The 26,295-nt window shown below is 38.9% G+C and overlaps 4 protein-coding genes across 4 annotated transcripts; 2 read left to right on the forward strand and 2 right to left on the reverse strand.

Annotated features, from left to right (window-relative positions):
- Position 1: 1 nt before the first annotated feature.
- LOC116302234 (trafficking protein particle complex subunit 6b) lies at positions 2-2,575 on the reverse strand. Its single transcript, XM_031711464.2, has 6 exons — positions 2,464-2,575; positions 2,244-2,305; positions 1,948-2,065; positions 1,451-1,534; positions 1,083-1,176; positions 2-526 (listed from the first exon to the last, which is right to left on the reverse strand). The coding sequence occupies exons 1-6, from the start codon at positions 2,548-2,550 to the stop codon at positions 495-497; spliced, it is 477 nt and encodes a 158-aa protein (XP_031567324.1). The 5' UTR covers positions 2,551-2,575; the 3' UTR covers positions 2-494.
- Positions 2,576-2,635: 60 nt separating this feature from the next.
- Positions 2,636-7,774, forward strand: LOC116302230 (fucose-1-phosphate guanylyltransferase). The gene is made up of 6 exons (XM_031711459.2): positions 2,636-3,085; positions 3,974-4,206; positions 4,828-5,084; positions 5,711-5,884; positions 6,229-6,640; positions 6,963-7,774. Exons 1-6 carry the CDS (start codon positions 2,659-2,661, stop codon positions 7,212-7,214), a joined length of 1,755 nt encoding a protein of 584 aa, XP_031567319.2. The 5' UTR covers positions 2,636-2,658; the 3' UTR covers positions 7,215-7,774.
- A 136-nt stretch (positions 7,775-7,910) lies between these two features.
- LOC116302231 (doublesex- and mab-3-related transcription factor A2-like) lies at positions 7,911-14,674 on the forward strand. Its single transcript, XM_031711461.2, has 2 exons — positions 7,911-10,470; positions 12,284-14,674. Exons 1-2 carry the CDS (start codon positions 10,143-10,145, stop codon positions 13,102-13,104), a joined length of 1,149 nt encoding a protein of 382 aa, XP_031567321.2. The 5' UTR covers positions 7,911-10,142; the 3' UTR covers positions 13,105-14,674.
- A 1,674-nt stretch (positions 14,675-16,348) lies between these two features.
- LOC116302226 (uncharacterized) lies at positions 16,349-22,173 on the reverse strand. Its single transcript, XM_089024012.1, has 8 exons — positions 22,034-22,173; positions 20,724-21,140; positions 20,354-20,395; positions 19,197-19,604; positions 18,619-18,713; positions 17,907-18,074; positions 17,133-17,427; positions 16,349-16,836 (listed from the first exon to the last, which is right to left on the reverse strand). The coding sequence occupies exons 1-8, from the start codon at positions 22,146-22,148 to the stop codon at positions 16,349-16,351; spliced, it is 2,028 nt and encodes a 675-aa protein (XP_088880138.1). The 5' UTR covers positions 22,149-22,173.
- Between the last annotated feature and the right edge of the window lie 4,122 nt (positions 22,174-26,295).

The raw sequence follows: 26,295 nt of genomic DNA on the forward strand, positions 1-26,295 counted from the left end.
GAAGATTTTAAAGATTTTTATTGCTAGAATAATAGCCCGTTGAATCCTATCTCCGTCCCCTCCCCTCCCCCAGGGAGGGATGACAGGAGCTGTACACAAGTAACAATAATGACCCATCCAATATTTTCTCCACAGCATCTTTCAAGCGAATCAGTAAGAAAGGCTTCAGGATGGGACAATACTGAATCTGACTACAAACACCCAGTAATATCAAATACAGACATTTGTAATGCCGAAGGGATGGATCTATAATGTGGATCAACACCAAGCAGGGATTCTGTCTATTTTTGCATCTGTTGCCCCACCTCATGTGGAGTTCTGGAAAAACCTCTTGGCTGACAATTGGTTATCAATGTATTTTACAATCAGCTAATTAGCTTGATATTATTTTGTCTCATCACGAATACGGTCCTATTTTTGCTGCTAACTTCAGGTGCTGTATATAAATGTACTGTATGTAAAGTTGTTTGATGGCTACCTGTTGGTCTTCCTGGTCAAGTTTTTTGTATGACTATTTGGAATCGACCTGTATTGGAAAAGTAATAAATAATATATGTTTAGTGTTTGTGTGGTAAATTGAACTAACAATCAAAGATTTCATGAAGGGTCAGGTATTGGAGAATGTTCCGGTAACGGAGCCAAATACTTCAGCTTAGCCGGGCTTGACCATCACTCAGGATCTTAAAATAACTGAGGAGAAGGTGCTGCCTTTGTAATTACATCTGCAAATAGTTAGACCTTCAAGTCTTCTCGGACAAGGACTTAAAACCATAGGCCCTGTCTCCCAACCCTTCCTAACCTACAGTAAAATGGGGGACATAAAAGAACCTGTCGAATTATTTGTATAAGAGTAGGGGATTGTCTCCTGGTTCAACAGCTTATTCCAATTTGGAGGCATAATACTAATCTACTAACAATTCACACTCATGATTTTAAGTTGCACGGCTGGTAATAGCACCTTAATATGCAGCCTGTAAAGTCCTCCACTGGTCATAAATGTAAAGCACATTGAGATATTTGAAATGCGCTATATAAGAAACTCCCATTATCATTATTATTATTATTATTAATTTATGACTTACATGCTGGTAATGGTAATATGTCTGCCGTAACTGAACAACTGATACCAAGATTTGCTAATCCACCTCTGATCATTCCACACGAGAATGCCAGGTACTATGTGGCCAAAGATAAAATAGAAAAAAATTAAATGATTTACAAGGGAAGGGAGACAAGTTGTTGTGTAGACATCACGCTTTTCACTTTTTCCTTGCTTTCTTCCCACCATCCCTCCCTTCATTTCTTCCTTCCTCCCTCTCTCCTTTGTTTCAACCTTCCTTCCCTCTCTCCCTCCCTCCCTCCCTCCTCCCTCCTCCTCCTCCCTTCCTTCTAACCATCCATCAATCAAAAGAGACCTTCATCATACCTTGAGAGCATGAGAACATCATACCTTAGGAGCAGATTCTGTATACTGTTTTCCATTGGATATTTGGGTAAGCAGTCTGAATTGGTTATCTTGGAGAACATAAACTCCCTGAAAGTGAATCAGAGAGAAAACATTTTGAGTGGGTCATATAGCACAAATCATCTCTCTCTATGCATTTGTGCCTACTTTGTGAAGACGTTTGAGAAAATGTGATGAAAAACTACAATGACTTTAGCCATTCCAAGGTCAAGGAAAAAATCGGGTCAAGTTTGTATTGAACTGCAATATGGGCTGTTTAGGGCACAACTTATCCCCTTTAATAGTCCCACAATGCACTTTAATGCCAACTTGACTCTGTTTTGCAGTTATGAAGACCCCAGCCAACCAGAATGTAAGATTACTATTCTTACCAAAAATGTAATTTTCATCACTTTCTGATTGGTTGAGAGCCATGGTAAATAAGCCATTATACTGTACAGAGCATGAAAAAGCTGTTTTTGTGAGTAAAGGTCTTGCCATACCTGATGATTAGTCCTCAGATTGTCTATTTGTTTCTTAAACAATGCTGTCCAGAAATCTTTACAAACAAACTTCATAATATCTAATTCATCTTTAAACCTGGGAGAATCCTTTGTAAATCTGTAAGTAAAATAAAAACAAAAACGCAAATTTAGTTTAATGGGTTAGTTTTTTTCAACATTGTGCAGTGGGGAGATAATATCCACATCCTCTGTAGTCGTGTGTCCAAAAGACTGTAGACTTCTCCAATTTCTTAAAAATCTCATTCCTAAAAACATAATATAAAGACACATCTTACCTCTCTACAAGTCTCTGCCCTACATTAAATCCCATGCGGTCTAGGGTTTGTACTGCATCGTTCTGCATGCACAAAATCGATAGAAAAATAAAAAATTTAACAAGAACTAAGCTTCTAAGTTCATCCATCTCTCTCTTATCTAATCAAAGTCTCACGACCCATCACAAAAAAAAATTGCTAAAAATAAAACCAATAGTTTCGAAAGATAATAATTCATTACCTCAATAAACTTTCCTTGCCTTTCCCGATGAGTGTAGTTCACTATTTCGTTATGGAGAAAGTCAAAGGCTGAATCAACTTCCGCCATTTTAATATTTTCTTGCTCTAATTTGGTGACCGTAACACTTTTTTATATGGGAGAACGCTGGAGAGTATCACTACGGGCTCGAATTTTTCTAGATTTCCAAAACTAGCAATGGCTTCTGCAAAAAAATCCAAGCATGATTTCAGCGATGTTAGTGGAAGAATCCGCAAAGCTACAGCTAAAAGGGTGAAGCTTTATGACTCGATCAGAGGCAAGGAACCTACGATTCCATTCTGGGATATCGTGGTGATCAGCGCATTGGACAACGCGCAAAAAGAAGCTTATGAAATTCAATTAGAAGCGAAACAAAAACGGAATGAGATCCCCTTGGGAGTGAACTACCACGTGTTTAATGATCCCCCCGGACCTAAGATAGGTAACGGAGGCTCAACGATCGTCTGTATTGATGAGCTGTTGAAGATTTATGGAGAAGAGAAGCTCAAAACGTGCAAGACAATGTTAGCACATGCTGGAGGCTATAGCATGAGAATGCCCAATGCTAGCGTCTTGGGCAAGGTTTTCACGCCTCTACCGTGGGGTAAATATATACTATTAATATTAATGCATTATTCATAGTAATTAGGCTTATTTATTGCTTGTTTTGTGTATTTGTGAATATTTGGCTTTTGTTTGTATTGCATAATCATTGACAGAATGTCCAATAGGAGGTTTTATCGTGACGTTTAGATTGTTTATCAATATTTTTTTATTTAATGCATAGATATATCTAAGTAATAGTTTTGGGAGTTTTGGATTTGATTTTTGAGATTTTGAACAAGTTTTGCTTAGTGACATGTCAAACCTCATGGTCTCACCACAGGAAGCCCACTACATTCCTCTGCACTCCACAGGGAGCCCATCATCGTAATCACCCATCCTTCATTTCATGGCTTTATATATCCTTTGATTGCACGTTACATCATCGCGGCTTCTCAGGGGAGTGTTTTGACAAAAGATTACTTATAAGCATCCATTGTTAATGGTACCACAGTGGCCGCCATGCTTTTGTCTATTAGCTCCCTTGGGAATGCTTGCAACCCATCAATATATTGTCAAATGTTGTAAATGTTTAGGGACAAGGTCAAAACTCTTTTACCAGATGTGATTAGAGGGGAGGGTTTGGGGTTACCCAGTACCAACCACCTATGGAAGGGAAATCCTGGACTTTGCACGAGCGTGTCTCTGTCCTCTGATACAAACACGGTAACCAGCCAATCAGCGCATGCATTATATCTCCAATATTTTATAATTGGGTATAGAAAAACGTAGTTACTAAGGACACCCAGTATTGAGCTTTTTAACAGATCTCTGCACAGGGGAGGGGAGGGTCATTTACAGTTACCCACCACATAGATCAAAAACATCAGTTCCCTATTTTGGACCTTTGTCTTGACTTTGTCCTTGTATGTATATTCTCTTTTCATAGGTCGTCCATCCTACCAGATGATAGACATGCTTATGGCTATGTTCATTGAATTCCCTGCCAACATGATTCCTGGAATTCTACTGGTTTGTCCAGACACATTTGAACTGTTCAACACAAATGGGGAACCATGTTCGTTCACTGAACCAGGCTTTACTGCCCTTGCACATCCTTCTCCTATCGAGGTCGGCACAACTCATGGGGTCTTTGTTCTGGAAAACAATTCTGAAGATATGGTAAGGGTATAGAAAGGCTTGTGCCATCCTCTTCCATCCCCTCCCCTCCCCCTCCCTTCCCCAAATAAACTTTCTCCTAATAAAACATAGGTATAAAAAAAATCTAGTTAATTTTGTCATCAATCATTGCAATCATTATCAATCATCATCAGTCATTAACAATTATGATCAGATGATGATGATCATTGTTATCATCATTGATTGGTTCTAGCAACATCATCATGTGTTGTTGTTGATGATTATGTTGATTATCATCATCATCATCATCAACTCCATCAACATCATCATCATCATCATCATCACCACCATCAACATCACCAACATCATTATTATCATCATGCATCATCATCATCACCTTCATCAACATTATTATCATCTTCTCATCATCATCATCATCACCAACATCATCACCAACATCATTGCCATCATTATCATCATCATCATCATCATCACCAACATCATCACCACATCATTGCCATCATTATCATCATCATCACCAACCATAATATCTTCATCATCATCATCATCGTCAGCATCAACCAAAACAACATCATCGCCAACAACAACATCATCATCATATGTTGTTGTTGTTATAAACAATGTAATTCTCAATATTTAAAGCATGAAGATGCTGTGGTCAAGACAAAATGTTCAAGATTTCTGCACAAGCCATCTGTAGAGAAAATGAGAGAGAATGGTGTGGTATTTCAGCATGATGACAAGGAACATGTATATACTGATAGTATATTCTTTGTTGACTGGACCACCGCCAGCCAATTGCACCAGGCCATTAGTAAACTCAATATCGACTGTGAGATCTGTGCATTTGGGGACTTTCTTCAATCTCTTGGACCAGACTCTTCAGTGGACTACACAAGGTTTGTACTTTATCAATATTAATTTATCCAACTTTACCAATCTGAGATGGATGGAAAGCCTTACAGGTCTAGGACCCCATTACAAGGCAACTTATAGATGAAATTAGAATTTGAAAGTTGAATTTTTTGGAGGGAGGAAAACTGGAGAATCCAGTGAAAAACCTTCAAAGCACAGGAGAGAACCAACAAACAACTCTACTCACATACCACACTGAGCCCGTCAGGTCTTGAACCTGGTTTGCAGTGATGCTACGCCACATGTGCTTCCCTTGTTGTGCAACTTACGGTTGTGTCTGTCAGGGATGTTTTTAGAACAGGTGGCTCATTCTTCCATGGAAAAGAGGCTTTGCTCCATCAGAAGATGGCAGCCATGACAGGAGGCAGGAACAATTGAATCTGGTCTTATCTGATTTGCATGAGAAAGAATTCAGTTTCCCAAACGGAAAATGGATTTATTGTTAAGCCTACTGTCGCAGCTGCTATCATGTGATGTTCTCTTATCATCCAATCAAAACACTGTTACAGTATGACTATAACGAAATGTTTTTCCATTTACACGATTTCTGCTCTATGCATTATTCCATTCTTTGATGGATTCTTAAAACAGTCATTTTTACTTGTTTTAGAAACGTTGCCAACGTTACCAAAGTCAGTCCATCCCTCATCAAGACCAGAGAAGCCATCTATGAACATTTGAAAGGAACACAACTCAACGTAATCATCTTGAATGAATCAAAGTTCTATCACATTGGTACCATAGCAGAATACATGCATCATTTCTGTCTTGACCCTGTCTTCAGGTAAAACAATATTATTATCTGACCAAACTCATGCAACGTCTATTTTACTAATAATATTGTTTATTATTAACAATTATTCGGGACGCATAAAATTCCACTCTTCTTTCAAATATAGAGCTCTTCACCTTTGGTATAAAGTTTTCCCATTTCAGACCACGTGTCATTCCCTAGAGTATTATTTCTTTGTTTAACGGTTGTGCATGAGAAGACAATTGAATATGGATACAACTTAAACAAAGAATCTTATTCCCAAGAAAATGACAGACTCATGGTCTGAAATGGAAAAACATTACGTCCAAGGTAAAGACGTTTATTGCCTCCATTTATTTATCCATCTCTTCCAGATACGAGGCCAATTCCGTCCATGAAGCTCATGTCTCCAAGACTGGCAAGTATTCCCGCTCTCCCAACACCGTCATTCCTCAAAGCACTATTCTTATTCATTGCCACAAAAACCTGCCCTCCCACGTCGAAGCGTGCTGCGTGCTAGATTGCTGTGAGATAGGCGAGGGCGCATGCGTCGAGAAGGGCTGTATCGTAAGCAACGTGTCCATCCCTGAAGATGCTGAAGTCCCCGAGAATGTGTTCGTCATGACTGTCTGTGTGAAGCTGGAAGGGGAAACGGGCTTGTTTGTCACTGTGGGTTATGGAACAGAGGATGATATGAAGAAGACGGCTGCTGTTGGAGAACTGAGCAAGATTAGCTACGTGGGGAAACCACTGAATGAAGTCTTTAGTCTTCTGGGAATAACACAGGTTGGTGTCGGTAGCATTAGTGTTTTCTGCTCACCTCTGGGGCCTTAGATTTGATTCCTGGATTCAAAATCACTTGTTAGAGTTTGTTGGGTGTCTCTTGATTCGAGGGGTTTTTCTCCTGGTACAAATGGGAGCCATTATTGAGAGTCACGCATTTCCACTCTACGAAAACCCCTCTAGTCGCTCCTGTAATCAAAATGCATACACGCGTGACTGTCACACCACAGTAAAGCTTTGCAGTTCCGTATCTTAAAAATTAATTCCTAGACATCCTAATCGACTCGGCAAATCTCCTTAAATATTTTTTCTTATACGTTTGTAGAGCGACTGGGATATGGTGTCTCTTTGGCACGCTAGACTTTTCCCCGTCTTCAAAGAACAAGCTCCATCAGTCCAGTACACGCTTGAAGTACTTCGCGCCTTGCGAGAAGGCGGCGAAATTTCTCTACCATCCGAGGCAGACACTGTTGGAAAGAGACGGCTGTCAATGGCGGATGTCTTAGTTTACAAAGACGTAAAGAGTACCTTAGAAGTGAGAGAAAAACTCAGAGAGAAAATCCAAAGTTTGAAGTAGGTAGGCAAGATAAAAACAAGGTAGTTATATTACACTTTATATTCCTTTCATTGTTTTCTCAAAAGAAACAAACAAAAAACAGCGCGGTCAAACGTTTTGCGCATGCGTCACGAGCTGCACGGGCGCGTCTTTTCTCCCGCCAAAATGAAATCTTATAGCTAAAACGACAAATTATAAAATTTGAAGGCGTTAAAGTTTGGTATATCTTAAAATTTTGGTTTAAAAATATTAATAGAAATATCTCGAATGTTAGAAAAACCTCGGTTTTCATAATTAGAAGTTGTAGAAACAGTTTAGACTCTTATAAGACTGTTATTCCCTTCACCACGTCGATGGAAAGAGATTTGTTCTCTTCTTTTATCCTTGATTCTTAAGGGAAGCACATTAAATTGAAATGCAATGACGTTTGACCGCCCTGTTCAAAACAGGATGGAAAAGTTGGGGGGGAGGAAGGGAATACCGGAGGAGGGGGGGACTAGGTCGTCATTTAAATCGTAAAACTTTCACTGGTGGACTAAGCACTTCGTTACTTTATAATAAAATACGTTGTTTCTTCAAAAGAGACCAAACACTTGGTGTAAGTAAATTGAGATATTTTGTCACACTGTCATGATTGAACGCCAAATGTTGAGAAAGCAAAACCTCGATATTATATTGATTAGAAATTTGAACGGGAACTCAGAATTCGAGTCTGAATATACTGAGTTATCGCTAAAATAATCTATCGTAAGGGAAGGCCAGTTTGAAAATTATGCAGTACGTGTTGTGTTATATCTTCACATTTTCTAAACGAAAAGAATGACTAGAAGTTTCTGCAAAAACAATGAGCTTATATTAACCCTTGCTAAATTTACCGTAAGAGATATTTTGTCCAAAATCTTTGACGAGTACGTGTGTACGTTTAATCTTTGTTCTATAAAAAGTAGTCGACCATAAAACCGTCTCATAACATCTGCTATTTTTTCCGGTCTTGGGTTCCTTGATTTATAGAAAATATCTATTGTGATTTGGATTGCTTCTTATGAAGTATGCACTCTTCAAAGAAGAAAAGAATTACTTCTTATCTAAAACGAATAGTTATTGTTAACGTTTAATATTCTCCCCTAGGATATTATGATTATCGAATTTATTTGAATAATCCTCGTTTCTGAAAACGCGCTCTCGAACAACGATGCAGCATCTAGCAGCAGCCATTAGCAGACGGCTTAATGAACTTGTACATATTTTCGAGTTTGTTTAAACAATTTCGACCATAAAAGAAGCTGGTCTCATTTCCGTGAACATACGCTTGACACATTCCGCTTTCCCTTACTTTGGAGTCTTCTTGACAACTTAATAACCTTGATTCAACTTCGGCCCAATTTGCCTAAGTGCCCTCGGAAACAATTCATATTGGAGTATGTCAATTAAATACTCAACAGTATAGATGTAGCGACATCAAAACCGTACACTCTTTATTTAGAAATTGCGCCATTCCATTACGGGAGAGTTTTGGAACAATTTATTCAGCTGTCGAGAACCTTGAAGGTCTCAGGCACACAACCGATAGCTTGGCGGCTTCGCTCTATTCTTCTTACTAATGAACTGTGTCAGGTTGAGTGTGTTTTTCCATTTGTGTCACTGGTCTAGATATTATTACACTGCATTTGAAAAGATTACCTTTGACATATCAGAATAGAAATACAAACACTCTATGGGTAAATTAGTTTATTGTGGAATAAAAGGTGTCGAACAGTGTAATCCTTCTTTGACATGGAATTCTTTGGCACCTGTATCGGAGTTGATTTTCAAAAGGTTTTGGCATTGCGAGCTGTCAGCAAGTCTTCCACCAACACGTTTTTCAAAGATGTTTTTACAAGTTATTTGGAATCCTCCTCTGTACCCGAAAACGTCCACTGTTAAAGTCTTCATGACAACTAATAGTATTCCAAACAGTAAATGCATTTTTCAAAAGGATCATTCGGCTAGAACCATGATAATTGTAAACTACATCAACCAGTAACAATATTTTTCCCCCTCAGCGAATGTAACTGTGAGTTTTCGAGAAAAGTGTTATGGCAATTTGAAAGTCAACATTGGATATTGGTTCTTCAATTGGAAGCATAACGAGATTTCGTGTTGAATCTAATTTGTTTAGTGGACAAGTTGTTTAATCCTTTGAATGGTCTACAGTTTGCTTCTATTATTCAATGATGTTATAAAGAAACTTTTGTCAAATTTATTGTTTTAGTTCATACCAAAATGATTGTTTTAACTCTATTCTGTTTTGCTCAATCCAGTATAAATCAATTAAGAGCGCTGTGAGGGAGATTGTAGAGAGATATATTGCTATATTACTGGATTACTAGTTTAAATGTTACTATGTAACTAAAAAGTAATCACGATTGGTGTGAAATTCTTTGCAGGGATCCTTGTTTGACAAGGGTTTTTTTGATTAAATAAACAAAATCTTGTTTTTGTCGCCGAGAATTTGTTAATGGTGATACACTTTCAAGTGTAAAAAGAAGAGATTTATTTTCAGACCGGTTTTAGGCTTAGTACTCGAGGAAGGTAAAAGTTGGTGAAATTTCTCACTGGTGGGTGCTGGTCGAATACCAGTCAAACCCCACGAGGGAATCCCGTCCGTTCTTGACAGCAATTTTTGGCAGCCGCATCGCTTGGTAAATCTGTCTTGTTTGTCTAACTTTTATAGAAAGAATGACATAAGACACAGAAACAATTTGTAATCAACCAATCAGAGTTTGTGATTAAATGAGTTTGGTAAGAGAATACAAAGGATATGGAGGTGTTGTCTTGGACAATGAGAGCGCATACAATTGTTGCTTTCTTATGATCAAGCGATTGCCATTTCGATGAGAGCCATCTAGACAATCCGAACTCGAATCTGAAGAGCGTGTTAATAGGCTGGACAGATCTGAGAACTTGACTATGGAGGATACTTCGTTCGTGATTCAGAATTCATATGCAGATCATAAGCCACCGAGGATGCCCAAATGTGCAAGATGTCGCAACCATGGGGTCGTGTCTTGGTTGAAAGGACACAAACGCTATTGTAGATGGAGAGACTGCACTTGCCCCCAATGCACGCTTATAGCTGAGAGGCAGAGAATTATGGCAGCACAAGTGGCTCTGAGGAGACAGCAAACACAAGAAGAGAGCATGAGAGTAACGCGGGCCCCGACTTCATCTCTGAATGCCGTCTACACCGAAATTCCAGAACCCCATACTTCATCTAAAGAAACATCCCCGAATCATGGTAAGAAGTTTATTCAATTCTAGCCGTTTATTTAAATATATATCAAAACCTAATTTCTAATTAAGGTAAGGCTATTGCAATGGCATTAGCTCAGCACTCTACACTGAGTGGATTGACACTTAAAGAGAGCTGGCGTAGGTCATCACAACTGAAGCGTAGTTTGGAAGATGTTACAAATTATTATGTATTTGTAGTTCCTTTAGGTTGTCACTTGTTTTACCCGTATGCAAACAACGGCGCGTTTGAAGTCTTTTCGCCCTAACTCGTTTTAATATCTCAAAGAAACGAGGTCAAATTTTGGATGACATTCTTTTTCTTTCAAGGGACAAGACTAGAAACCTTCAGTGTCCGGTAGACGTATTCCGTGTTGCTCGCAGTGTTTGAATATGCATTATTTTTTTCATATCTTTCTAATTCAATGGATAATTCTCTTGTTCAATTTACACGTCTAAATCACTTTATTCTTTACAGGGCTTAAGCAACACCGTTTGTTATATTAAGTGTGAATTATTTCAAGAGATCAAGCTTTTTTGTCGCAACTTTTTGGACAAATTCGTTTATCGACAACTTCCTCTCTTTACTCACGTATCCAGTTTCTTCAATTTTATTTCTCACTACTAAAATTAGCTCTAAAACGTCTACTTGGAACTGGTTTTGGAATTCTTTAAACTTTGAGTGGCCCCCCAGGAGAATAAACTCAAACAAAACAGTCTGGAAATTTTACATAATTATTCAAAAATGTTTTGAAACGCAAAAGGTAGGACTGTCGAAAGGTTTTTTCTGAATAAGTGTAACGAGTTGGGTCGTCGTTTATGACACTCTCCTATACCCTAACTCTTTAACAGCTCAACTGCCTAATGAAATAGAATTTCTAGTAATCCTTCAATCTTGTTACATAAACATTTTGATTTTTGTTATATACAAACATATTTTTGGGCGACGATTTTAAAGTTATAAACTAACTTTCAATGTCTGTATTTTTGTCGTATTTTTCTCCACCAAGGAGCTCGTTATTTTTTTCTTCATTTCGTTGAGCAATTTCCAGTTGAATTTAAAATATATAACCATTAAGTTTGAAATGCTCTTTTTTCTATATTCAAACGCAAAATGTAGAATTAATGTAGAAAAGAAGTTACTGACTCCAACATAATTTCATTTTGATTGAGTTCAAAAATAAACGATAATCAATGAAGTTTTAAATTCGAGTGTTTCAAGTTAGTGTTGGCTTTTGTTTGTCAGTTTGTAATCAAGCTTTTGTCATTGTTGGTACGTAGTTTCGAGATTCATTTGGTATCTTAGCGAAGATCGTATCATCCTTGACTACTTTGTTGCAAAAAATAGCAATTGCTGCTTTTAAATCTAGATAATTCACACATTGTTGGAGGAACTAAATAGTCTTGTGAAATGCTCACAACACCTTAAAAACAGGAAAGCCATTTACCAGCTAACGAAGGCGGCGCCTTTTTTAAATATTATGTTTTAATTGCTGTCGACCGTGTTCAAGCTAATATTGAGTCACAACGCAACTCTTTCGAATGGAATTCAGTATTAAGATCAGATTTTTCGTTTTTAATGTAAACTTTTCATGATATGTGTATTTTGAAATGATTTCAAGTCATTGTTTGGTAACTTATACTTGAAAGAATTCCTTGCAGCTTCTAACAATTACCAAGCAACTCTTTGAATGTCAAATGCTTTTCTGTTGATTGAAAGACAGCAAATGGAAAATGGTTTTTATAAACAAATGTCACTTCGTTCTTATTTTTTTACGATAGAGGTTTTAAGTTTTTTTTGTCCTTTTTTATTGTTTTAGATGAAGGAAGCCCAAGGACAAGCAGAAGCAGCTCAGAAAGCAGTATAAATGTTCATGAAGTGAAGGTCAAGTCTGAGCCAAAGAGCCCAGTAAGTTTCGAAAGAGAAACTGTAGACCTAAATAACAATTGCGATAGCTCTCTCACGAAACAGAAGCGAAGGTTCAGTGAGACGACCACCGAAGATGAGCCGAGTACGAACAAGTACTCTAGGATATCTCCCAAACAGAGATCTCCTGTTAGTAGCAAAGTTGCCGATGTGCCGGAAGAATCGATTGAGATTCTACAGAGAATTTTTCCTCATCAGAGTCGAGCTATTCTAGAATTGATAATGCGTTCTTCAGAGAATGATCTCGTCAGAGCTATCGAATCTCTGATACCTGACGGTAGCACACACCATCCCTATCCTACTGTGGTCTCAGTTCGCGGTTATGGCAGACAAATCGTCCCTTATCCACCGACGGAAGACAATGGGAGGCGCTCAGCATTTTCGCCCATCGGGAAGAACGGACTTTATCTTACTAATTCACAGAAGAAAGGGGCGCGCTCTTTGAGTGCTTTCCATCCTGTTCATCCATACACTCGACCAGATGCAACCCCAGCACCAGTCCAAGAACACTTCAAAATACCATCACCCCATATTCATCCATATGGCTATAACAGACACGCTTCTACTGCACTGCTGTCGCTTAGCAGCGCAAAGCACGTGCCTGTGACGCCAGAGCAAGGAAAGTTTTGTGATGTTTGTGGTTTTGGAGTCAATGGCGGGGACAAGTTTTGTAGCGAATGTGGGAAAAAATTACAATCGAAAGTTCAGCTTTGATTTTATACCATGTTAATGTATAGTTCGATATGAAGTCGGAAAATAGACTCGGCCACAAATATAGACTTTGCCTATTTATCAAAGAGAGCTAGCGAAAATGTTAGGAAAATGGAATATTTTTATTTCCGAAAAGCTGTTGTTTATCGAAAAAAGTACCTCAAACAATGGACGTGAAAAACTAGTCGTCCGAAGAAAATTTCGCAAGAATTACATGTAAGGACCATAGCAAATTACTAAATGGCTGGCACTTCGTGTTATGAACACTTCAAGTTTTTTGTCACAGTTTTATAAAAAGCAAACTGTGTATTATCCCTTGAGTCAATCGGGTGGAAATAAGGTTAGAGTTAGGGTTATTTTGATCACTCGGTGTATTTGAACTCAATTTTTTGAGAGGGTTTGAAACAGAAAGTTCAGGAAATAAAAACGTGGAAAAAAACTCGAAGTGTCCACGGTTCGAGTGTCCTCACTAAGAAGTGTTTTACTACATTAGAAAGTAACTTACATTAATCCTTTCGTTTTGTGCTCGTTCGTATTGTTTTCCTGATATTTAAATCTTTCTATTGTCTGATTTCGTATTCAATAACCATTACTGATGCCATGAAAGCGGCTTGTCTAATGCATATTGCAATAAGATTTAAATCTGGCTTTTGCAACTTGAAGTTTTTGTGTTGATTATCGAAGAAGAATCTTTTGTTTTGCTTTATCTCGTAGCTGCTTCTATGAGTTTTTTAGTATTCCTTAACTATTTTACCAGAGTATTTATCACGGAATTTTACAGTTAGTTCAGTTTTTGCCCAAGCAAATAAAGTTAAGATCTGTTATGATATTTTAGAGCTCTTTTTATGTTTCTTTCGACCTGATTTTTCAAAAACCTCTGTTTTTGGCTCCCGGCATTCAAAATTATTTTACTCTTTTCTAGTCGTGCGAGGAATTGTGGTCAAAGATAAGTCGAATATGAAGATTTGCGACAGCCCCACGATGTGCTGTGCGCGTTAAGTTTTACTAGCTAGTCCTTCAAAAATATTATTTTTGGGATACATATAAGGATTAAATATAATGTTAATAGCTTTGTTAGTGTGAGATTGGTAATTTATTAAACAAAGATTTGGTGTGTGAATGTTACTGCAGTTTTTCATTACGGGTTATTTTATTCTCCTTAATTCCTTCCTTCCTTCCTTCCTTCCTTCCTTCCTTCCTTCCTTCCTTCCTTGCTTCCTTGCTTCCTTGCTTCCTTGCTTCCTTGCTTCCTTGCTTCCTTTTTTCCTTCGTTCGTTCGCGCGTTCCTTCCTTTCATATTTACATGCTGTCGTAAAACAGCCCAAAATGTACTGCAATGCCAAGTCGACCCATTTTTTCCCTCAACCTCGGAACGGCTTAAAGAATCAGCTCAGTGAGAAAATCTCCCAGAAATCCAATAACAACAATCATTCAAAAATACATGTATTTAATCGTTTTAAGAATCCTGCAATTCTATTTTACAAAATCTTATAATTTTTAACAGTTGTAAAAAATATACAAAGACATTTAAGCAAAGTTAAGTCAAAGGTAAACGATATATGTGTTTCTAGAAGGATGTTCTATTTGTCTACTACCTGATTATTTAAAAGAACAGACTCGATTTAGTCTGTATTTTGACTTTTGTACATATTTGTAATATGGCGACCAATTTGAATAACTATTTTACACTGACAAGCGACTGACTAGCCTCCCATACACGTGAAAACGCTTTTATGTTTCCACGTGAACACGAGGCTAGTCAGTCGCTAGTCAGTCCAGAACGATCGGTTATTCAAATTGGTCGCCATGTTTTGATTCGGTGTATATATTTTGTTTTTGTACACTGAATAAACTTCGTGCATGCTTGTGAGACCTCGTAGAGATAGAGATTCTCCTTCCCAGTCACCGTGTTACTAGTCTCCGCTAAGAAACGAATAGCTCTGAGCAAATTCGACTGAGCGGCTTTAAAAAGTCGTATCTTTCCATTATTGCATTAGAAAATCCAATGAAAGTTGAAATTACCCAGGGCCTTGATTTCTTGTCGGATAAAAGTGAACCGCAAGATCTGGGAACTACAACGGCAATCTCGTACCCAGAGCCTGCGTTTCTTCTGGCCTGCAGCGAAGAACGAGGGCTCTGGCATAATCCATTTTTTGAGACCAGGATTTCTTGGACTTCCGGTTTAAAAGCGCATGCGTTCAAAGACTTGCCAAAAATTAAAAATATTTTCCCGATTTCTAATTTTTCCTATGATCTTTATTTTGATTTTTACTTCGATTTTTGCTTTGATTTAATTTTTAATTTGATTATTTTGATCGGTTATATATCTCTTATTCGAAAATTGCGCATGCGCCAAAAAATGGACTATGGCAGAGCCCTCGTTCTTCGCTGCAGGCCAAAAGAAACGCAGGCTCTGGGTACGAGATTGCTACAACGGGCTTTCCTTTATGCTGACGCAGATGCGCAGTACGCATGCGCAGTTCTGTGTGTTTTACCCTCTTTCAAATCTTGTATTTTCAGGTACTTTTATTCAACCCTGATATTGATTACGGTTATATTGGTAACCACTATTTCTATTATGCTGGGTTCTGCGGTTTTGGGTAGTGTAACGGCTTTGGGCGTTGCGATTACGGTTGTACTGGGTGTTACGGTTGTATTGAGTATTACGATTTTGGACGTTCTGATTTTGGGTGTTCCTGCTGTACTGGTAGCGATTTTGAATGTTACGATTAGGGATGTTACGATTAGGGATGTTACGATTAGGGATGTTACGATTAGGGATGTTACGATTATATTGGTTACGATTTTGGATGTTACGATTTTGATTGTAACGATTTTGGATGTTACGATTTTGATTGTTACGATTTTGATTGTAACGATTTTGGATGTTGCGATTTTGATTGTAACGATTTTGGATGTTACGATTTTGATTGTTACGATTTTGATTGTAACGATTTTGGATGTTGCGATTTTGATTGTTACTATTTTGGATGTTACGATTTTGATTGTTACGATTTTGGATGTTACGATTTTGGATGTTACGATTTTGATTGTTACGATTTTGATTGTTACGATTTTGGATGTTACGATTTTGATTGTTACGATTTTGATTGTAACGATTTTGGATGTTACGATTTTGATTGTAACGATTTTGATTGTAACGATTTTGGATGTTACGATTTTGATTGTTACGATTTTGATTGTTACGATTTTGATTGTTACGATTTTGATTGTTACGATTTGGATGTTACGATTTTGATGTTACGATTTTGATTGTAACGATTTGGATGTTGCGATTGTTACGATTTTGGATGTTACGATTTTGATTGTTACGATTTTGGATGTTACGATTTTGATTGTTACGATTTTGGATGTTACGATTTTGATTGTTACGATTTTGGATGTTACGATTATTTTGCCTTCTTATGTTCTCCCTCCTTCTCTGCTCTGCCAACTTCCTTTCCCTATCCAATCTTTGCTTTTCCGCCAATTGTCTGGCCTTCTTCTCCTTGTCCAAGCGTTGCTGGTGTGCTAATTTTCTAGCCCTCTCTTGTTGCAAACGTCTTAGTTCTGCTAATTTCCTGGCTCGTTCTTTCGCTGACAGTCTTTGAAGTTCTAGTCTTCGTGCCTTTTCTTGAGCCAGGAGTCTTGCTCTTTCCCTGGCCATCTTTTCTGCCAATATCCTTGCTTTTTCTTCAAGTGCTCTCTGCCGAATCAATCCTTGACGGATGATTTCTAAAACGGAAAAAACAAAACAAATACGTCATACACTGAATCGAAATATGGCTGACTAGAGACTGACTAGCCTCGTGTTCACGTGGAAAAATAAAAGCGTTAGGGTTAGATGAGTTGCAAGACAACGGGAAGCCATTTCAAAGTTACGGCATGTCGAACCGTGTACGTGCTGTAAATCAGTACCGTATGTTTCCCACTCGTGCGATAACTGCTATAAGGTATACTGAAGAAATCTCAAGGGAAAGACTTGAGCTTCTCAAGACTTAAGACAAGAAAATCAACTATAAAATACCAACCATCACAGACTCTTTCTCTTATTTCCTTGACTCGTTTGCTGAGCGCAGCGTAGGACTCCACGTACAGCACATAGTCCTCACTCGTCGACATATCAATAAGTTCTTTCCTATCCACACCGTTGCCAATTCCCAAAGTTACTATGGTTACCCCCATGGCTTTGAGTTTAGCTGCCGCTTGGGACGTGCGTCGGAAGGAATCGGACTTGCCGTCGGTCATCACGAGAGCAATCCTTGGGACGTCCATACGACTGCCCGCTGTCTGGGAAAAAAGAGTCGTTCGTGCCAGATCTAGAGCCTGTAAAAAATAGATACCATGTTTCAATTGTTCGTTTGGACGTTGCGTCATCATCGCCATGTTGGAGGCATTTGACAATAGATTTCTCAATAGAGCATGTGCATGTTACGTCATAGCCGCCATCTTGGTTGACGATAACAAAGCATTCCTCATTAGCTTCTCTTGTTAGATCAACCAACATAGCGGTTGTTTCATTGTTATTTATATCTCAAGGGATTTGATCTACGCGGTTGCACACACTGTGTAGCCTCCTTTGTTAATAACATGGCTGCCATGTCTTTATAGTTCTTTTGGAATGTTTGCATCCCATTGTATAACGTTAATAACGAATGAGTTCCTGTAGGTATGTAAAGTATGTAAAGAATGTAAACCATGTAACGGTACTGAACAATTTATTGATTGACGGCAGTCTATTTCCCTGTTTGCGAACAACGCTTAGCAATGAAAAGAAAGGTAAAAAAAATACTTCTCAAGCTTACCTTTTCTGTGTGGGTCTCCCCTTGCACGAACAACATGTCGTCGATTGCCTTCTTCAACTCGAGGACGTTGTGATGTTTCTTCAACCCGAAGATGACGTCTGCATCATTAGCAAAACGAATGAGACCAACGTGCGTTTCGTTGTTGGTGACCTGGAATCCTCGCATCACCTACAGGGAAAGACGGGAAATTGAAAAAATTAATCTGGAAAAATTTTAACCGCCACCCGGTTGGCTCGGCCGGTTAGTTGGGCACTGGACTGTTGTAGGGAAGTCATAGCTGTAATCCCTGGCCTAACCAACACTTTCTCGGGGTGTTAAAATATCATCGTAGAAGGTACTGATTTTGCTCGAAACATTTCTACAAAGGGTTAGATCTTAGCAAAGGTATGTTGGGCTACAGTACGTTATCAGTGCCGAATCCAAATCGATAGTACGTGGTCATCCTCTCTAAATGAATCCATTTTGAAATCCTTAATTTCAGCGGAGTTTACCTCACCACATTCTACCGCGTGTAACGAGTTGGCTTTTTTCTAGGGGCGCGCCTCGCGAGGACCTTAGAGTCAGTCCGCCTGCCCCTTATAACGCTTGTTCGGCTTATTCAATGATTCAATTTTTTGTTGTTACCACTCAAGAGCGATGAAATGTCGTGTTGGTATTGCTATTTAGTCGTAAACGATTCGTTCATTCCTGCGGTAATTTTGTGCTTTCTTACCTTAAGCATGAACTCCTTGGCTTTTTTGAATCCCTCTTCAGTCACGCTACCTGACGCGTCCACGATGAACGCCAAGTCAGACTTTCCTTTGCATTCTGTATTTATAAAACTCAATTCAGTATTTTACAATGTATAACTAGATAAAACATGATATAGCCCTATAGTTGTTTACTAGGTTGCCTGTAGTATATGTAGGTCCAGAACTGAACAACTTTGCTGTTTGAGCCAAAACTGTTCTACGGTTTGAATGGGCCTATGTGACGAAAAAACTTGGTGTATGAAATACTGTTAATGCGCAAGTTGCGAAAATACTCCAGTTTCGAATTCTCTGTTGCTCATAGTTAGCGGGGCTCGATCGATTTCGTATGGACTGATTTTTTTTAACTATTCACATGTCCCAGTGAAGGTCCGTGGAATTTCAAAGTGTTTGTATTGTCGAAGTTGTGCATTCTTTTCTACCGTCGGTATTTGTAAATACACAGAAATGACTGTTAAACCTGAGTAAATGAGCCTGTTATCTAGGAACATAGCGGTATTTTGCGAATTCGAAAATGGCCTATTTTGGATCCAAAACTTACTTTTAGTTTTACAAACAAATGGCATCTTGTTGATACAGAACTCTTCGTCCCATTTTCCCCATTCTGGATCAGCTAGAATCGCTACACAAGCTTCTCTTGGCTTCCTCGACAAGCTGGTATTTTTTGGTGCCCCTTCGGTCCATTTTGTATAGTTGACAGGCCCACGATCCGTCCACTTGAATGAGCCCTTGCTGAAAATGTCCGTGGCGCCAATCCAAAGTCCTTTGAAGCCCAAGACCTGGCGGATTTGTCTTATTCTTTCTGTCACCCATTCGCTTTCTTCGGAGTTATAGATGGAGAGCAAGTGACCTGACTCAGCTTCTTGGCAGTACAGCTCTGCCTCTGACCACGTCATGGAGTCGTAAGGAAGAGGGATGAACTTGTACTCGTAGTAGTTCCATTCCCATGCTACAAAACAGAAAAAATAGTTTCCTATATGAGCTTAAAGGCCTTGTTACACGTTGAAACGTTTAGCTGCAAGTTGTGTGCATTTTTCCCACAAGTGCACACAAGTTTCAGTTAAAAGTTTCAATGTGTAAAGGAGTTTGTAAAATGAACGAAAAAAGATTTAATTTATGTGATTCTTGGTCAGGAATTTTTGTCTTAAAATTCGGACACACTTCAAAAATATAATATCCGTCGATTTATGAATTCTGCCACTCGGCTACAGTAAATGTTTTTTTTTCTAGAACATATATTCAAAAGTCGACGTGCTTAGTTCACGTTGCTTTTTAATGTTTTTTTCTTCTGAATACGATAAAGAAATAATTTTCGTTGTACGCTTTCTAATCGTTAACAAAATATGCAAAATCCGACTATTGATTAGAATTTTCTGCTATGATATGATTTCATTCAGGCTCATCGTAGAGTCGTTAGTCTACTTTAGTCACACGGTCGAATGCTTGATAAAACAAAAACAACATGAAACATGAAACTACTATAGTGTATTCTTAATAAAACAAACTGCTCTAATGCAATGTTTGACTGCGATACCTTGAAGGTGTCACTAAACGTAACATGAAACTACTTTATGTCAATCAGAGTCTAAACTTTTTTGACCAAAGCTCCTCATGGTTAGAAGACAATGCATTGTACAAGATTTTGAGTCGCTTGGATCGCTAAAGTATTGTTACATCAGTAACAGTATTGTCACATACCGTAGCCAAAACGCTTATTATCTTTCAGTCTTTTTGGGACCTCTGTGAAACAAAATAAAGAACAAGGGTTATGTATGTCAAGGAGGATAGGGCGATAAAGAAGGAAAGTGGATGAGGGAGAGAGGAAAGGAAGGAAGGAAGGGAGGGAGGGAGAGAGGGAGGGGGAGGGAGGGAGGAAGGAAGGCAGGCAGGGAGAAAGGAAGGAATAAAGGGAGGTAGGAAGGAAGGAAGGAAGGAAGGGAGGAAGGAAGGAAGGGAGGGAGAGAGGGAGAGGAAGAAAAGAACGACAGCAAAGTCGGTAGGCAAGGGGGATACGTACACTGCATAATTCAGTGACATTTCTCACGCATTTTTTAATCCCCTAAATTACCTTGCGATTTACAAATATATCCAAAACTCTGGAAGCAATCATCGTCACTCCATGTTGGAGTACCACTATTAGGATCCATGGAAATACAATACTCGTGCCCAAAAGCCTTCTTGGGAGGTCTGTTTGGTTCTCCTTCTGCCCACGGTGCCTCTCTGTACTTGAACGGTGAACCATCAACAAATTCATAAACACCTCTAAGTCGTTTATCAGTTGCCCCGATCCAGAACTTCCCCATGTAATCCAGCTCCTTGGTGAGGTTGTGCATGAGTTGGTTGACCCAGTTCCCTTCTTTCTTGTCGCCTATTGTCAAGAGGTTACCGCTCTCTTCGATCCGGCAGATTTCTTCTGCTTCGAACCAGGATCTTTTGTCTTCCTTGGGAAGGACCACTTTGTATATGTAGGGTCCATTCTGGAAAACTAGGGATGAGAATACAAAAAACATCTGTCAAGAATGTCTCACTAGCAACCGCTTTCCCTCTGCGTCTGCTTCAGTGTGAGCGCCACCCTCTCCCCGTAATGAAGTGCTGATTCTGGGAACATGAATACGTACTGACTCTAGTTGCTTTTCCCCAAGGGTAGGGGGTGTGGGGTTTTCAATGCATACCCCCACCGCAAATCCGCATTCAAGTCCATGAACGTTTTCCGATCCCCTCCCAAAAGATATGTGACTAGCCCCTACCCCAAGGAGAAAAGATTGTGAGCTTATATATAATATTCCATTCCCAGGCTCATGACATGATCCATGTTTTCTAGTCTCCTGATAAAAAGGTCGAGCTTATTTTCGATCGACGGGCGTAGATGTATACCTTCCATGCACTGTCTTAAAAAATGCCGAGATTAGTATTCTTAACATTCCTTCGTGTTTTTGATTACTTTAAAACATCACACACGTACCACTCGAGAAAAAGGACTGATTAGTAATAGATCTGCAAAGACCGAAATGTTGTACATCAATCTAACTTGCTTTCTCTCGTTGTAGCTTGCCTGGATTCTCAGTTGGAATATGCGGAGTTTTGCTTTACTAAGCCTTGAGTTGGATTCTTTGCCGCCATAACTTTACTTTACTCAGCCCTGGTTAGAGGAATTTTTTGCTTAACTCGCTGTTGTGTAAACTTCGGTGCGATTTTCAATCCAAGAATAGAGTTTTGGTAGAATATCGTAAAACAATTGATCGCATCAAACTGCGCAAAACGTCTTCAACCGCATTACGCATATACGAGGATGAAGGTAATAGCACTACGAAAATATTTGTGCTCAAAAATTATCAAAGTTATTCATACAAAAACTAATGATTACAGAATGTAACTTACAATACCCAGAAGGCGCGCTTCGGGAATTCGAGCCATCCTGCGCTGTGCAAACTGTAGCAGCGAAAATTACTATAACGATGAGAAATGCGACGTTCAAGCGGTCTTGTTTCGTCATGGTGGAGCTGAAGTTACTTTGAACTCCAATTCCTTTGCACAATAGAGTAAAATGTCCGAGTAGCGAAACGTAAGAGATACGAACGCACTTCTTAATTTCCATTTTTGATGACTTGAAGAAAGCATATGTCAATTTTGACAGTTCATTCGCGCTTTCCTTGAAAATATCAAATAACATTTGAAAGGTAAATAGAATAAAAAATACAAAATAAGTTTACTTGTTTGCTAGATATGCTCTCGATAACTCATCGAATTGATTTGCTTCGAAAAGAATTCAGTGATTTCGTCAGAGTTAGAAACAGATTTCGAATTTATTGTCGAGTTATTTGCTGGTGGGCTCGAAAGGTAGGTCTTTGGTTCAAATACTGATTTGATGAGCTAGATCAAGCGCCTTTCCAGCTGAGCGATGAAAGCTGCGCGCAAAGCATGATGGGACGAAATGGCCGGTCCTAAGCATTTTTGGAATTTGAAAGAACGAAGCAAATATGGCAGTAAAATGAAATAGTTTTTATTCTTCCTTTTCATATTTCTGCTCTTGTAGCCACGTATATTATATTTTAGTCAAAAGAAAACAAAAAAATACGCAAAAGTTGGGTTACAGTAGTGTGGGAACGAGGGCCGGAGGCAAAAAAGCTAAACGCGCTGTGATTGGCTGAAACAAAATTCACCGCTATGGTGGTTAAGAAAACGATCTTGTAACGACAAGTTATAGTAGAAACGAGGTAAACCCTCGTAATTCAGGGAAAAAACTCCCGGGGAGGGGCAGGGCGAGTTCGTCACCTCTCGCTTCGCACGCGGCTTTGATTCTTAAAACGAATCTGGCAATCTTGTGTCGTTCACGCGATGTTAGGGAGAAGACTGGGTCGAGTTGGCATTGCAGTGCATTGTGGGGCTGGTTTAGGGGGAAATATATTCCAAGATGGCGTCTTCTTACTATACCAACTAAACTTGTTGACACACTTGATTCTGTGGCTAGTAGCCTGCGTAGCCGCTCTTGAGAGGGGGAATGGGTATGAGGGAAGTAAATCTATTCTTTGATTGGAGGCGGCAAACGCTGAAACAATAGGACTGTTGCAGGCTCTCCGTCCCTCCCTCCTCCTCAATCCCCCTCCTTAATCTTCATCCCCATTTCCCCTCCCAAGAGCCGCTACGCAGTCTAAGTGGCTAGCAGATTAAGGTTCAAAATATATTAAGGAATTTTAGTAGGTCATGGTGGATTTGACACGTTTTTTTCACCGGACGTGGTGTATCCATCGTCGAGCTCAAGACCAGACCATCCTTAGGCTTAGCGTAAATTCTTTAAATCATGCTCAAGATTTCGAGAAAATATGTAGGAATTCCGCAAAGCCAATGCCGATAGATATGTGAAGGCATTTATGCCGTCAAAGTGCATAATTCAGAGGATTAAATCTCCGGAAAGACGCAAATGAAGAAAAATAATCCCAAGTGAGAATGAAAAGGAAAGATTAAAATATCGCAGAATGAAAAGACCTGTTTAGAATCCGTAAAATACATGTTCTTCGACTGAATACAGGTTTCAGTATTTACAACAAGGTCAGCCTCGAGTTTGCGTCAAATTTATCATGTGTTCCAGTGAAGTTCCGTGGAATTTCAAAAGTGTCTGTATTGTAAGTTGTGCATTCTTTACTTGACCGTTGGTATTTTTTGAATAAGGATGACTGGAATGAGAATAACCCTGAATAAATGAATTTGTAATTAATAAACACAGCAATAGAGTGCTTTTAGTCTCACTGTTGAATAGGTGACGTCACCTAAATTTGAAACTACGAGTAAACAGCTACTGAGATCTGGGGGGAAAAGATGATACAAATGAATGTCTATTCACTCATTCTCTCGTAAAACAACCCCCCCTGATTAGCATGACCGTTATTTGGCGCGCTTTTACTATTTTAGGTGACTATTTTAAGTAAATAGTTATCTAAGATAAATTTATCTAACTATTCTACAGTGAGACTAAAAGCACTCTATTATTACGAATTCAAAATTAGTCTTTTTATTTGGAGCTTGAGGTTCACTAGTTTTTTCGTATTTCAACACCAAGGACAGCATATTATCAGAACGGTGAATTTGTAGTCTTTTCTTGTGATCAATTTAAGATTTAATGACCAAGAAAATGCGTTACATCGTTCGGCCTTACTAACGCGGAAGGTCAGTCAGATGAGGGAGGCTTCGCACGAACACTTTTTCAATGCTGTAATACATTTAGGTGATGGGCCATTTTTTAAGGGTTCTTGGCTATTTGCTGTCAACCTGTTCAACTACTTAAACCTCTCAAAATTCTTAGGTTGCAACAACGTACATGACTCAAAATTCCTTAAGATAAAAATGACGATGAAATGGCCGTCACGTTGGTTGATCTAAGAGAAATTAATTTTATAGTGAACCAACATGGCGGCGATGAGCACCCCAAGAATTGGTAATTAGCGGATTTCGTTTTAACGAGTTCGTCATGACGGAACCTTTCAACGTAGTTAAAACTGATTTCGTGAAAACATGTGTTTATTTCGTTAAATGATCCGGCATGACAAAAAATGAACTGAAAATTGAGCTGAGTTCTGTTCCGTCATACACCGAGGGCTTATCCTCGCCACGTGTTTTGTATTTCAGCGGCCATGTTGGTGTGCCAGAGCAATACATTCTCTATATATAAGAATAGATATCTATAAGCAAGAGAAATAGGCTTCAGCAGTATTAAGGCCGTATTCAATACTTTTTCTTTCAGTTGGGGAATCGAATTCCGGGAATTTTTATGCAAAAACTGTGTAGAAAGTTTCTATTGTTTGGTACACCAATATGGCTGCCCTGTCACGTGAGTGAAAACGCTCTATACAGTGAATCGAAATATGATCTAAATGTGGCGACCAATTTGAATAACTATCGTTCTGGACTGACTAACCTCTTACATGTGAAAACACTTTGATGTTTACACGTGAACACAAGGCTAGTCAATCTAAAACAATAGGTATTCAAATTGGTCGCCATATTTCGATCGCGTTTACAGTACTTCTGATTTTCAATTCACAGCCTCTCCCCCTCCTCTCTCTCCTCCCCATTCCTCCTCGTCTCTCGCAGCCTCTGTAACCCTGGAACCCAGGTTACGGTGATCACAAAAGAGAGGCGTTATTTTACAACACGATGCCTGCAAGACCCTATTTAGAGAAAGGAGGCCGGGGGTTGATTTCCTTTACTTTTCTCTTGAATCCCTCCAATTTCTGGCACAAACGTCCCATGTTCTGATAGCCATCAATGGCCCCATTTTACTTTGGGAGAAATGTTTCCAATTTCAGACCACGTGTCATTCCCTTGAGTATCATTTCTTTGCTTCTCCAGTAACGCTTGCACTATACATATATCATAAATGACCATTGATGCAACTCATTCAAATAATCTTATTAACTAGATGTCTCACTAGAAAAACATTTACGGCCCATCAATAAAGATTTTATCAACTAGTAGAAGTTCGACTAGTTCGGGCGTAGAAATCTATCCAAACATTGTTCCTAACCTTACCAGATGCATTGCGTTTTTCGAAGTCTGGACTTAAGTAAAGAAAGTTCAAGAAAGTTTCGCTGATATAAATGAAATTTCTCAAGGAAAGGAGTGGCCTTTGAAATCAATCTGCACCGCTTAAAAGCCGAGCAATGCTTCATAAAGCTTCTTTGTTCTATTTTTACTAGCCCGAGGTGAAGAATCTTGAGTATTTGAAAAAGAACAATAATCAAAATTTAAAAGGAATTTATTGTTGTTTTCTGTAGGTAATCAAACAAGTTTGCTCATTTACGCACTACAATCTTTACTAAATAGTTTGAAGACTGCTAAACTAGCGAGTTGAACGACGAAAGACAGATTTTTTTTGCTTGAACTTCGAGAAAGATCGTTTTAGTACATATGGTCAACAACACAAGGTTATGCTTTCAAGGGAAGTCTGCTTAGATTCTTTCAATGAACTTGTACAATGTACATGTCAAATACATTTTAATCGTTCTAATTACTGTGGCTTTGGAGAGGTCAGCTAGAAGAGCAAAATCTGGGATTCAAACTGCTTCAAATTGTTTTAAATACACTCATGAACTGAGTGGAAAAAGATAGTGATTATATATGCTACTTAGGTTAAAGCATTATTGCAC

Source organism: Actinia tenebrosa, unplaced genomic scaffold (assembly GCF_029948245.1).
Source record: "Actinia tenebrosa isolate PJP-AT-01 unplaced genomic scaffold, QUT_ActTen_1.0 PGA_scaffold8__29_contigs__length_14323225, whole genome shotgun sequence".
Taxonomy (NCBI): domain Eukaryota; kingdom Metazoa; phylum Cnidaria; class Anthozoa; order Actiniaria; family Actiniidae; genus Actinia; species Actinia tenebrosa.

Coding starts and splice junctions, on each gene's coding strand:
- LOC116302234 (XM_031711464.2), bottom strand. CDS start 2,550: ATGGCGGAAGTTGATTCAGCCTTTGACTTTCTCCATAACGAAATAGTG. Junction 2,066..2,243: donor GGGCAGAGACTTGTAGAGAG/GTAAGATGTGTC, acceptor TTTTACTTACAG/ATTTACAAAGGATTCTCCCA. Junction 527..1,082: donor CATATTACCATTACCAGCAT/GTAAGTCATAAA, acceptor TTTCCAATACAG/GTCGATTCCAAATAGTCATA.
- LOC116302231 (XM_031711461.2), top strand. CDS start 10,143: ATGGAGGATACTTCGTTCGTGATTCAGAATTCATATGCAGATCATAAG. Junction 10,471..12,283: donor AGAAACATCCCCGAATCATG/GTAAGAAGTTTA, acceptor TTATTGTTTTAG/ATGAAGGAAGCCCAAGGACA.
- LOC116302230 (XM_031711459.2), top strand. CDS start 2,659: ATGGCTTCTGCAAAAAAATCCAAGCATGATTTCAGCGATGTTAGTGGA. Junction 3,086..3,973: donor TTTCACGCCTCTACCGTGGG/GTAAATATATAC, acceptor CTCTTTTCATAG/GTCGTCCATCCTACCAGATG. Junction 5,885..6,228: donor TGTCTTGACCCTGTCTTCAG/GTAAAACAATAT, acceptor CATCTCTTCCAG/ATACGAGGCCAATTCCGTCC.
- LOC116302226 (XM_089024012.1), bottom strand. CDS start 22,148: ATGACGAAACAAGACCGCTTGAACGTCGCATTTCTCATCGTTATAGTA. Junction 18,075..18,618: donor CCAAGGAGTTCATGCTTAAG/GTAAGAAAGCAC, acceptor CTTTCCCTGTAG/GTGATGCGAGGATTCCAGGT. Junction 17,428..17,906: donor GGGAGACCCACACAGAAAAG/GTAAGCTTGAGA, acceptor TATTTTTTACAG/GCTCTAGATCTGGCACGAAC.